Genomic DNA, 12,892 nt, shown 5'->3' with positions numbered 1-12,892 from the left:
TATTTGCAGAAACGTGTGTTTGTGAGGTGTGTGCTCCATTACCTGCTGGTGAACTTGTCAGGTTCGTCCTCTCGGGCCAGATGGAAGTCGAGGCTGAGCTCCGCGTCGATGCCGAGACCAAAGTAGTTGCTCATCTGGACGATCTGAGAGAGAGAAAGAGATGAATAAATTATATTTACAGTTAAAGTGATGTCTCATCCACATACAGGAGGAAGAACTGACATATGAACACGTTTTATTATCTGCTCCACATCAACACCATTGCTGGGAAACAAATATTATAACAGTTTATAATAAACCGACTTGGAAAACAACCAGTGTAACAGAGTATCAGGATTATTATAAGAGTATCGGGGTTATTATAAGAGTATCGGGTTATTATAAGAGTATCAGGGTTATTATAAGAGTATCAGGGTTATTATAAGAGTATCAGGTTATTATAAGAGTATCAGGTTATTATAAGAGTATCAGGGTTATTATAAGAGTATCAGGTTATTATAAGAGTATCGGGGTTATTATAAGAGTATCGGGGTTATTATAAGAGTATCGGGGTTATTATAAGAGTATCAGGTTATTATAAGAGTATCGGGGTTATTATAAGAGTATCAGGGTTATTATAAGAGTATCAGGTTATTATAAGAGTATCGGGGTTATTATAAGAGTATCAGGTTATTATAAGAGTATCGGGGTTATTATAAGAGTATCAGGTTATTATAAGAGTATCGGGGTTATTATAAGAGTATCGGGGTTATTATAAGAGTATCGGGTTATTATAAGAGTATCAGGTTATTATAAGAGTATCAGGGTTATTATAAGAGTATCGGGGTTATTATAAGAGTATCGGGTTATTATAAGAGTATCAGGGTTATTATAAGAGTATCGGGTTATTATAAGAGTATCAGGGTTATTATAAGAGTATCACGTTATTATAAGAGTATCAGGGTTATTATAAGAGTATCGGGGTTATTATAAGAGTATCGGGTTATTATAAGAGTATCAGGGTTATTATAAGAGTATCGGGTTATTATAAGAGTATCGGGTTATTATAAGAGTATCACGTTATTATAAGAGTATCAGGGTTATTATAAGAGTATCAGGTTATTATAAGAGTATCAGGGTTATTATAAGAGTATCGGGTTATTATAAGAGTATCGGGTTATTATAAGAGTATCAGGGTTATTATAAGAGTATCGGGTTATTATAAGAGTATCGGGTTATTATAAGAGTATCAGGGTTATTATAAGAGTATCAGGGTTATTATAAGAGTATCGGGGTTATTATAAGAGTATCAGGTTATTATAAGAGTATCAGGGTTATTATAAGAGTATCGGGGTTATTATAAGAGTATCGGGTTATTATAAGAGTATCAGGGTTATTATAAGAGTATCGGGTTATTATAAGAGTATCGGGTTATTATAAGAGTATCACGTTATTATAAGAGTATCAGGGTTATTATAAGAGTATCAGGTTATTATAAGAGTATCAGGGTTATTATAAGAGTATCGGGTTATTATAAGAGTATCACGTTATTATAAGAGTATCGGGGTTATTATAAGAGTATCAGGGTTATTATAAGAGTATCGGGTTATTATAAGAGTATCAGGGTTATTATAAGAGTATCGGGTTATTATAAGAGTATCAGGGTTATTATAAGAGTATCAGGGTTATTATAAGAGTATCGGGTTATTATAAGAGTATCACGTTATTATAAGAGTATCAGGGTTATTATAAGAGTATCAGGGTTATTATAAGAGTATCGGGTTATTATAAGAGTATCGGGTTATTATAAGAGTATCAGGGTTATTATAAGAGTATCGGGTTATTATAAGAGTATCGGGTTATTATAAGAGTATCGGGTTATTATAAGAGTATCAGGGTTATTATAAGAGTATCACGTTATTATAAGAGTATCACGTTATTATAAGAGTATCAGGGTTATTATAAGAGTATCACGTTATTATAAGAGTATCAGGGTTATTATAAGAGTATCAGGTTATTATAAGAGTATCGGGGTTATTATAAGAGTATCGGGGTTATTATAAGAGTATCACGTTATTATAAGAGTATCGGGGTTATTATAAGAGTATCGGGTTATTATAAGAGTATCGGGTTATTATAAGAGTATCAGGGTTATTATAAGAGTATCGGGGTTATTATAAGAGTATCGGGTTATTATAAGAGTATCAGGGTTATTATAAGAGTATCGGGTTATTATAAGAGTATCAGGGTTATTATAAGAGTATCGGGTTATTATAAGAGTATCACGTTATTATAAGAGTATCGGGGTTATTATAAGAGTATCAGGGTTATTATAAGAGTATCGGGTTATTATAAGAGTATCAGGGTTATTATAAGAGTATCGGGTTATTATAAGAGTATCGGGGTTATTATAAGAGTATCAGGGTTATTATAAGAGTATCGGGTTATTATAAGAGTATCAGGGTTATTATAAGAGTATCGGGTTATTATAAGAGTATCACGTTATTATAAGAGTATCGGGGTTATTATAAGAGTATCAGGGTTATTATAAGAGTATCGGGTTATTATAAGAGTATCAGGGTTATTATAAGAGTATCGGGGTTATTATAAGAGTATCGGGTTATTATAAGAGTATCAGGGTTATTATAAGAGTATCGGGTTATTATAAGAGTATCAGGGTTATTATAAGAGTATCGGGTTATTATAAGAGTATCACGTTATTATAAGAGTATCGGGGTTATTATAAGAGTATCAGGGTTATTATAAGAGTATCGGGTTATTATAAGAGTATCAGGGTTATTATAAGAGTATCGGGTTATTATAAGAGTATCGGGGTTATTATAAGAGTATCAGGGTTATTATAAGAGTATCGGGTTATTATAAGAGTATCACGTTATTATAAGAGTATCAGGGTTATTATAAGAGTATCGGGTTATTATAAGAGTATCACGTTATTATAAGAGTATCAGGGTTATTATAAGAGTATCAGGGTTATTATAAGAGTATCGGGTTATTATAAGAGTATCGGGTTATTATAAGAGTATCAGGGTTATTATAAGAGTATCACGTTATTATAAGAGTATCAGGGTTATTATAAGAGTATCGGGGTTATTATAAGAGTATCACGTTATTATAAGAGTATCGGGTTATTATAAGAGTATCGGGGTTATTATAAGAGTATCGGGTTATTATAAGAGTATCACGTTATTATAAGAGTATCAGGGTTATTATAAGAGTATCGGGTTATTATAAGAGTATCAGGGTTATTATAAGAGTATCAGGGTTATTATAAGAGTATCAGGGTTATTATAAGAGTATCAGGGTTATTATAAGAGTATCGGGTTATTATAAGAGTATCACGTTATTATAAGAGTATCAGGGTTATTATAAGAGTATCGGGTTATTATAAGAGTATCGGGGTTATTATAAGAGTATCGGGGTTATTATAAGAGTATCAGGTTATTATAAGAGTATCGGGGTTATTATAAGTATCAGAGTTATTATAAGAGTATCGGGGTTATTATAAGAGTATCGGGGTTATTATAAGAGTATCGAGGTTATTATAAGAGTATCGGGGTTATTATAAGAGTATCGGGGTTATTATAAGAGTATCAGGTTATTATAAGAGTATCAGGGTTATTATAAGAGTATCAGGTTATTATAAGAGTATCGGGTTGTTATAAGAGTATCGGGGTTATTATAAGTATCAGAGTTATTATAAGAGTATCAGGGTTATTATAAGAGTATCGGGGTTATTATAAGTATCAGAGTTATTATAAGAGTATCAGAGTTATTATAAGAGTATCAGGGTTATTATAAGAGTATCGGGGTTATTATAAGAGTATCAGGGTTATTATAAGAGTATCGGGTTATTATAAGAGTATCACGTTATTATAAGAGTATCAGGGTTATTATAAGAGTATCGGGTTATTATAAGAGTATCACGTTATTATAAGAGTATCAGGGTTATTATAAGAGTATCAGGGTTATTATAAGAGTATCGGGTTATTATAAGAGTATCGGGTTATTATAAGAGTATCAGGGTTATTATAAGAGTATCACGTTATTATAAGAGTATCAGGGTTATTATAAGAGTATCGGGGTTATTATAAGAGTATCACGTTATTATAAGAGTATCGGGTTATTATAAGAGTATCGGGGTTATTATAAGAGTATCGGGTTATTATAAGAGTATCACGTTATTATAAGAGTATCAGGGTTATTATAAGAGTATCGGGTTATTATAAGAGTATCAGGGTTATTATAAGAGTATCAGGGTTATTATAAGAGTATCAGGGTTATTATAAGAGTATCAGGGTTATTATAAGAGTATCAGGGTTATTATAAGAGTATCGGGTTATTATAAGAGTATCACGTTATTATAAGAGTATCAGGGTTATTATAAGAGTATCGGGTTATTATAAGAGTATCGGGGTTATTATAAGAGTATCGGGGTTATTATAAGAGTATCAGGTTATTATAAGAGTATCGGGGTTATTATAAGTATCAGAGTTATTATAAGAGTATCGGGGTTATTATAAGAGTATCGGGGTTATTATAAGAGTATCGAGGTTATTATAAGAGTATCGGGGTTATTATAAGAGTATCAGGGTTATTATAAGAGTATCGGGTTATTATAAGAGTATCAGGGTTATTATAAGAGTATCGGGTTATTATAAGAGTATCGGGGTTATTATAAGAGTATCAGGGTTATTATAAGAGTATCGGGTTATTATAAGAGTATCACGTTATTATAAGAGTATCAGGGTTATTATAAGAGTATCAGGGTTATTATAAGAGTATCGGGTTATTATAAGAGTATCGGGTTATTATAAGAGTATCAGGGTTATTATAAGAGTATCACGTTATTATAAGAGTATCAGGGTTATTATAAGAGTATCGGGGTTATTATAAGAGTATCACGTTATTATAAGAGTATCGGGTTATTATAAGAGTATCAGGGTTATTATAAGAGTATCGGGTTATTATAAGAGTATCACGTTATTATAAGAGTATCAGGGTTATTATAAGAGTATCAGGGTTATTATAAGAGTATCGGGTTATTATAAGAGTATCGGGTTATTATAAGAGTATCAGGGTTATTATAAGAGTATCACGTTATTATAAGAGTATCAGGGTTATTATAAGAGTATCGGGGTTATTATAAGAGTATCACGTTATTATAAGAGTATCGGGTTATTATAAGAGTATCGGGGTTATTATAAGAGTATCGGGTTATTATAAGAGTATCACGTTATTATAAGAGTATCAGGGTTATTATAAGAGTATCGGGTTATTATAAGAGTATCAGGGTTATTATAAGAGTATCAGGGTTATTATAAGAGTATCAGGGTTATTATAAGAGTATCAGGGTTATTATAAGAGTATCAGGGTTATTATAAGAGTATCGGGTTATTATAAGAGTATCACGTTATTATAAGAGTATCAGGGTTATTATAAGAGTATCGGGTTATTATAAGAGTATCGGGGTTATTATAAGAGTATCGGGGTTATTATAAGAGTATCAGGTTATTATAAGAGTATCGGGGTTATTATAAGTATCAGAGTTATTATAAGAGTATCGGGGTTATTATAAGAGTATCGGGGTTATTATAAGAGTATCGAGGTTATTATAAGAGTATCGGGGTTATTATAAGAGTATCGGGGTTATTATAAGAGTATCAGGGTTATTATAAGAGTATCAGGTTATTATAAGAGTATCGGGTTGTTATAAGAGTATCGGGGTTATTATAAGTATCAGAGTTATTATAAGAGTATCAGGGTTATTATAAGAGTATCGGGGTTATTATAAGTATCAGAGTTATTATAAGAGTATCAGAGTTATTATAAGAGTATCAGGGTTATTATAAGAGTATCGGGGTTATTATAAGAGTATCAGGTTATTATAAGAGTATCAGGGTTATTATAAGAGTATCAGGTTATTATAAGAGTATCAGGTTATTATAAGAGTATGAGATTTTGAAAATAAAGTTGAAAATTGCTGCCTGAGGAAACTGGTTAATGGGTTATTGAATTTAATACAGGGGCTGAAATTGACCAATTTAGAAAAAAGAATAATATTTCCAGAGTTATTTTTTTTTTTGTTATAATATTTTGACAATAAAGTTGAAAACTTACAAAAATAAAGTCTCTCAGAATTATGTCATAATATTTTGAGAATTAAGAACTTTTTTTCTCATAAATTTTCAACATTAAACACGAAATATTACTTCTAATCTCAGGTTTTCTGGTTAAAGTTGCCGTGATGAGAACAAACAGCTTTTTGGCAGAGACGTAAACATAAAACACTTCTTTGTTTACTTTATTGCTCGATACTTGATAACATCTGGGACATAAACTTTTTCCAAAACAGACTGGATTAAATATAAAATCAGCAACATAAAAAGTGAGAAAGTCTAAATGTAACTTGTAGCCTGCAGCGTTAAATCTGCACACAGTAACAGTTTCATCTGAGACAGTTTACTTTAATATGAATCAGTGAATGTTTGTATAATAATCAGCCACATGTGATGCTTCACTCTGAACAAATAACCTCACATTTGATTCCTCAAACGTTTAAATAGACCTAACTGAGGCTCAGAGAGAACTAACGAGGTGTAAAAACGGTCCTGGACCAGACCTTTGGCGGCTCCAGGAAGTCGTTGACCTCTCCGTCCTCAGAGATGTCCTGAGCGTCCAGCAGGATGGTCCAGCGGTCCATCAGAACCTCCTCGGCTTCGTCCACACAGGCCAGGATGTGCTGGGGCTCCTCGCTGCTGTAACCCGCCCCCCAACGCAGGATACGAGCCAAGTCGTTACCTGACGGGACGGTGAGAGACGTTAGTACCCGTCCGCTCGGCAGTGTGTTAATTAATTAATAAACAGAGGATTAATGACTTATTTAAAAGATCCTCGGACCTGTTCCCAGCGGTACGATGCCCATGGGCGGCTCCCGACAGACCAGTTTGTGCCGGACCGCCTCCAGTACTCCCAGCACCCATCCCACGGTCCCGTCGCCCCCGCAAACCAGCACCCGAAACCTGGGAACCTCCCGGAACGTGTGCAGGCTGGAGCAGAGAAGAAGAACAGAAACATCAGATATTTTACATCATTACAGGTACAGATGTTTCCTTAAATTCAAAAACATTTCATTCAAAGTCCGACTTAAACTGAAACCAACACAAATAAGTTGAAATAAGTGGGTGTCACCAAGTTAACCAAGTCACAGAGACTTTTTAACACCTTCTAAGATTTTAAGGAAACTGAATTCGATGCTTCGTAAGATGTTTGAAGACCTGCTGAAACTCTGAGTCGTGCAGATTTGAGGTAGATGAGAGACGTGATTACTGACCCGTAATCTCACAGTAACCAGGTTTCTACAGCGCATCAGTGCGTGTAAATACATCCTCAGGTTTCCTGTGTAACCTGCTTTCTCAGAGAAACCTGCTGTCTTATGTAAATGTTCCAGTTAAAGGCTCTAAAATGTATGAACTACTTTCCCTCAGTGGGTGAAAAGTTCTTTACAGCATATTTTATTTAAAAGGGTTTTATAATCCTATTTGAGCAGCAGAAATATGACCAGAAATTAGTCATTAATTAGACTAATTTCTTATGTAAAATTTCTGTTTTAATTCTTGTTCTAATGATTGTTTTAATTAAAGTATTTAAGACTTTTTAAGACCTTTTTAATATCACATAGAAGGAAATTTAACACCACCGAACCAGTAGGAACAATATGATGCTCAGTTATTTATTATGACATCACATTTTTCATTACTTTCCGGCAGTATAATAATAATAATTCCTAATGATATAATTAATTAAATTAATGCTTGAGCCAGACAAGAGGCGTTAGAGTGATGGATGGATTAAATAATTAAAAAATAATGAATGTAAGTTTGTCTCTAAACTGTCGTCTTGTCCTCAGAGCGGAGGAACTTCCTGTCGCTGCAGCAGTGACAGTGTTTGCTGCAGATCTGATGCTGCCGACTGAAACTCCACAAAGAAGGATGAAACAGCTTCCTGCAGCTCAGTCTCACTGTAGTTTATAGACGTAGAACATAATGTTACTGTCTACAGCAGCAGGGACGATATTCAACACCTGCGGACAGGAAGTTGTCTCAGGACGCCTGCAGAAACCCTGAGAACCCTGAGAATGATACCTGATTAATGAGCTAAAATGCACAAAAACACTATTATGATCCTCTAGAAGTGCTAAGATGAATATCTAAGATATTCTGCATGGATTCAACAAACAACTGGACACGTAAACATGCAGGTGTGAGACTATGATGATCCGTCCTCTTGAGTGTTCGGTTGGTTCTCACCCAGCCAGCGGTCCTCCGCTGGAAATGTCAAAGACCTGATGAGGGTTCAGAAGTTTCCTGAAGTTGTAGAGAAGCTCTCGGCCTTTCAGTCCGCCGCTCTTCGGGTTGACAAACACCAGCAGAGGACAGACGTCTTGTCCCAGTTTATTATGCTGAAAGACCACAACAACTGAATCACTGAATAGGAAACCGAAACGAAACTAAAAATAGTTAAATCTGAACTAAATCAGGCCGCTCAGAGTGAGATCTGGTGTTTGATGGAGACAAATATGATTTGTAGGCGGAAGCAGAAAATCCTCCATCACTGCAGTGACTCTTCACTCGTTAAACAGCAGCTAATGATGTCATGTTTGTAGAAGGTTTCCCTCTGTTAAGAGCTTTTGCACAGAAACCTGTCAGCAGATCCTGTAGCAGCAAGTTCTCTGTTGAAAATATAAAATAAAGGTTTTAATCTACAAACTAAATGTTCCAGTTTTTATCAGCTGCTCCAACAACAGACTGACAGCAGGAGTCTCTGCTCCATCAGACCTGCTGACTTCCAGGAATCTGCATTAAATCCTCATGTTTCATTCTGAGTGGCTGACAAACCACCGACCCGCTGTTAGCTTGGTGTTAGCGTAATGTTGTCTTTATATTTATTGATATTTGTTTATTTATATATTTCATGTGCATTTCTTCTGATTACAGGGACAGAAATCAGAAGTTTGATGATTGAAAGTAATTCCTGCTGGTTTAAATGAGCGACGTCACTCGTCTTCTAAGACTGAAGAAGAAGTTCCACATTCACACAGACGACCTTCATCACCACCGTGATGATGGTTTATAGGTTCAGTACAGTAAACAGGTTGTTGTGATATGTGTCAGTGTATCATGTTGTTTACCAGGATCTCTGGGATGACGAACGAACTGAGCGTCTTATTGTTGACAGACGTGTCTTTAGCCAACATGTAGATCCTCTCGGCTTCAGAGAAACACGAGATCTGCAACGCCACCGCACCTGAACACACACACACACACACACACACACACACACACACACACACACACACACACACAGTAAAGACACAGGCATGTATAGGCTGTATTAACTCTGTGTTATATTTTGTTGGAGAGTTGTTTCCATGACAACCGTCTCACCTTGACTGGCATAGATTTGGCTGATGGTGACCAGGTGACCTGCAGAGAGAGAGGAGGAGGAGGAGGAGGAGGAGGAGGAGGAGGAGGAGGGGGAGTTATATGAACAGTCCTGCTGTGAACTGACCTCAATAAGAAGCAAACAGAGGAGAGATGTGCTGAGACTCTTCATCCTCATCTATATTTCATCATCAGTGATGCAAGAAGTACTTAACTGCAGTAAAAGTACCAATACAGACATGTAAAAATACTTCATTATAAGTAAAAGTCCTGCATGAAAAATCCTCCTACAGTAAAAGTACATAAATAAGTGGAAGTATAAAGTTAAAACACAGTATTTGAGTAGATGTACTTAGTTACTTTCCATCACTGTCTATTATAAACGTGTCATCGTGTGTCTGTATTCATTAATATTTTACATCAGGTTTGTGTGTCATGTGGAGCAGAACTCTGGTTTTTTTCAGGTGTATTCGCTGCAGACTCACTCTTGATGCTCAGGTGTTCCTGGATCAGCCGGGTGTACTCGTCTTTGTTCAGCAGGGGGGGCAGTCCTCCGATCAGCAGGCCGACCTGCACCGACCGGTTCTTGTTCTCAACGATGTAGAACCGAGTCTGGTTCATCTGCCGCAGAGACGTCTGAGGAACACAACGACAACAAGTCTGACGTCACGACAGGAGTCACAGCTCGAACTGAACGTCTAACATAGAGCACCTTTTTATGCTGTTTAACCAATAATTAATTTATCTGTTGGTTCATCTAGCTGTGTGTTTATTTACTTCTGCTGTCAGTAAAGTAGTTTAAATCTTAGACTCAAGTAAAATAGAGATAAAAAATGAGATTTGCTGTGTTGTAGCTCCTCTTACCTTCCTGATCTCCTGCAGTTTGTCCAGGATCTTCTCCTGAGGCGTCAGCGTCTGTCTCTGCACTGAGGACACAGAGAGGAGAGAGGTCACGACCTTCTGACCTCCTGTTTATGATGTCACTACTGTGTTATTATCACACAGACCAGTTAAACTCTGAACGTTCCTCAGTCTGCTCTGACAGCCATGATCGAGGCATTTTGAAGCTTTTTTTTTTTTTTTTTTAAAGGGATGTTCATCATCATCATCATCATCATCATCATCATCATACACGTCACATGTGATGAGTCATCCATTATGAGGATGAGAATAAACTGTTATTGACAGCTCAGACTTGATAATTCTTTAAACTTACCTTGTTTGCTGCTCATGAGAACCTCCAGCAGGTAGAATCTGGACACGTCTTCATCCTGAAACAACACAAACTGATCAACAGAAGCTCCAACACAAACTAAACATTCATTCATAAATACACCAGCAGCAATACAAGTATAATATACATGGAGTTGAAATTATTAGGAGATAAAAAAAATAAATAAAAAAAATCGGCAACGAGTTTGATAATCAGTTAATTGTTGAAATGAATTCTTTTTGCAGTGTCTCCAGTGTGAGGATTTGCTGCTTTTTCCATTTATTTAAAGTTAATATTTTATATCATCAAGTTCAAGTAAAAACATGGAGGAAAGTTTCTCTGTGCTCATCTTAAGAAGACTTCAGGGTCACTCATAGTTCCTGTTCTGGAGAAAATGATAAACTTTCTTAACAGTATTTCAGCAGACCTCCAAACGTTTTTAGGGCAACGTTTAACAACATCTGCCTGTAGGAGCTCGTCTCTACCTGTCTGTCCAGCTGACTGAGGACCTCAGTGAGGACTGAAGCTGCCGTGCTGTTCTTAGAGACAGAGACAGAGACGAAACCTGCACCCGACCTGAAACCCACAAACATACACACACAGGTAAAAACATTAACAATCTGGAGAAAAAAACAGCACATCTGGGCAAATTAAGGGATCATTTACTGGTAAAATATAAGAAAGAGTCTACGAAATCTAACTTGTGCACTTTGTTCCTTTTACATTTGTAGAATAAAAGATCATCCCGCTGACCTGGGCCAGCTGGCGTACACCTTGATGACCTCAGTATCTCGGGGTTTGGCCCTCAGCAGCCAGGTGTCACCGCCATCCTTCAGCGAGCTCCTGTTATCCGGACTGCCGTTCCGGTTCAGGATGTCATCACTATGGAGACGCTGCAGACCGCCGATCTCATGAAGCTCAAAGTCCTGTGGTTCGTCAGGGAGGTAGAAGGCTCTGAGCGCCGCATCCTGCAGGACAACAGAGGTACTACACTGTTAAACTCCTGCAGGACAACACGGGTACTGCACTGTTAGACTCCTGCAGGACAACAAGGGTACTGCACTGTTAGACTCCTGCAGAACAACATGGGTACTGCACTGTTAGACTCCTGCAGAACAACAAGGGTACTGCACTGTTAGACTCCTGCAGGACAACAGAGGTACTACACTGTTAGACTCCTGCAGGACAACATGGGTACTGCACTGTTAGACACCTGCAGAACAACATGGGTACTGCACTGTTAGACACCTGCAGGACAACACGGGTACTGCACTGTTAGACTCCTGCAGGACAACATGGGTACTGCACTGTTAGACTCCTGCAGGACAACATGGGTACTGCACTGTTAGACACCTGCAGGACAACATGGGTACTGCACTGTTAGACACCTGCAGAACAACATGGGTACTGCACTGTTAGACACCTGCAGGACAACATGGGTACTGCACTGTTAGACACCTGCAGAACAACATGGGTACTGCACTGTTAGACACCTGCAGAACAACATGGGTACTGCACTGTTAGACTCCTGCAGAAGAACATGGGTACTGCACTGTTAGACTCCTGCAGGACAACATGGGTACTGCACTGTTAGACACCTGCAGAACAACATGGGTACTGCACTGTTAGACTCCTGCAGAACAACACGGGTACTACACTGTTAGACTCCTGCAGAACAACACGGGTACTACACTGTTAGACTCCTGCAGGACAACAGAGGTACTGCACTGTTAGACTCCTGCAGAACAACATGGGTACTGCACTGTTAGACTCCTGCAGGACAACATGGGTACTGCACTGTTAGACTCCTGCAGGACAACAGAGGTACTGCACTGTTAGACTCCTGCAGAACAGCACGAGTACTACACTGTTAGACTCCTGCAGAACAACATGGGTACTGCACTGTTAGACTCCTGCAGGACAACATGGGTACTGCACTGTTAGACTCCTGCAGGACAACACGGGTACTGCACTGTTAGACTCCTGCAGAACAACATGGGTACTACACTGTTAGACTCCTGCAGAACAGCACGGGTACTGCACTGTTAGACTCCTGCAGAACAACACGGGTACTACACTGTTAGACTCCTGCAGAACAACACGGGTACTACACTGTTAGACTCCTGCAGAACAGCACGGGTACTGCACTGTTAGACTCCTGCAGAACAGCACGGGTACTGCACTGTTAGACTCCTGCAGAACAACACGGGTGCTACACTGTTAGACTCCTGCAGAACAG

At 37.5% G+C, this 12,892-nt stretch overlaps 1 protein-coding gene across 1 annotated transcript in view; it reads right to left on the bottom strand.

Annotated features, from left to right (window-relative positions):
• LOC122990052 (diacylglycerol kinase theta) overlaps window positions 1-12,892 on the bottom strand; it is a 40,198-nt gene that overhangs the window by 8,681 nt on the left and 18,625 nt on the right. Inside the window, exons 9-19 of the mRNA XM_044363180.1 lie at window positions 11,407-11,621; window positions 11,139-11,229; window positions 10,657-10,711; window positions 10,305-10,366; window positions 9,926-10,076; window positions 9,444-9,482; window positions 9,188-9,303; window positions 8,307-8,458; window positions 6,898-7,046; window positions 6,620-6,798; window positions 43-143 (exon numbers count right to left, since the gene is read on the bottom strand). Coding sequence (XP_044219115.1) covers window positions 43-143; window positions 6,620-6,798; window positions 6,898-7,046; window positions 8,307-8,458; window positions 9,188-9,303; window positions 9,444-9,482; window positions 9,926-10,076; window positions 10,305-10,366; window positions 10,657-10,711; window positions 11,139-11,229; window positions 11,407-11,621 — 1,310 coding nt within the window. The remainder of the gene's footprint in view (window positions 1-42; window positions 144-6,619; window positions 6,799-6,897; window positions 7,047-8,306; window positions 8,459-9,187; window positions 9,304-9,443; window positions 9,483-9,925; window positions 10,077-10,304; window positions 10,367-10,656; window positions 10,712-11,138; window positions 11,230-11,406; window positions 11,622-12,892) is intronic.

The sequence above is a fragment of the Thunnus albacares genome, chromosome 10 (genome assembly GCF_914725855.1).
Source record: "Thunnus albacares chromosome 10, fThuAlb1.1, whole genome shotgun sequence".
NCBI classification, from domain to species: domain Eukaryota; kingdom Metazoa; phylum Chordata; class Actinopteri; order Scombriformes; family Scombridae; genus Thunnus; species Thunnus albacares.
This window is presented reverse-complemented; position numbering and strand designations above follow the sequence as displayed.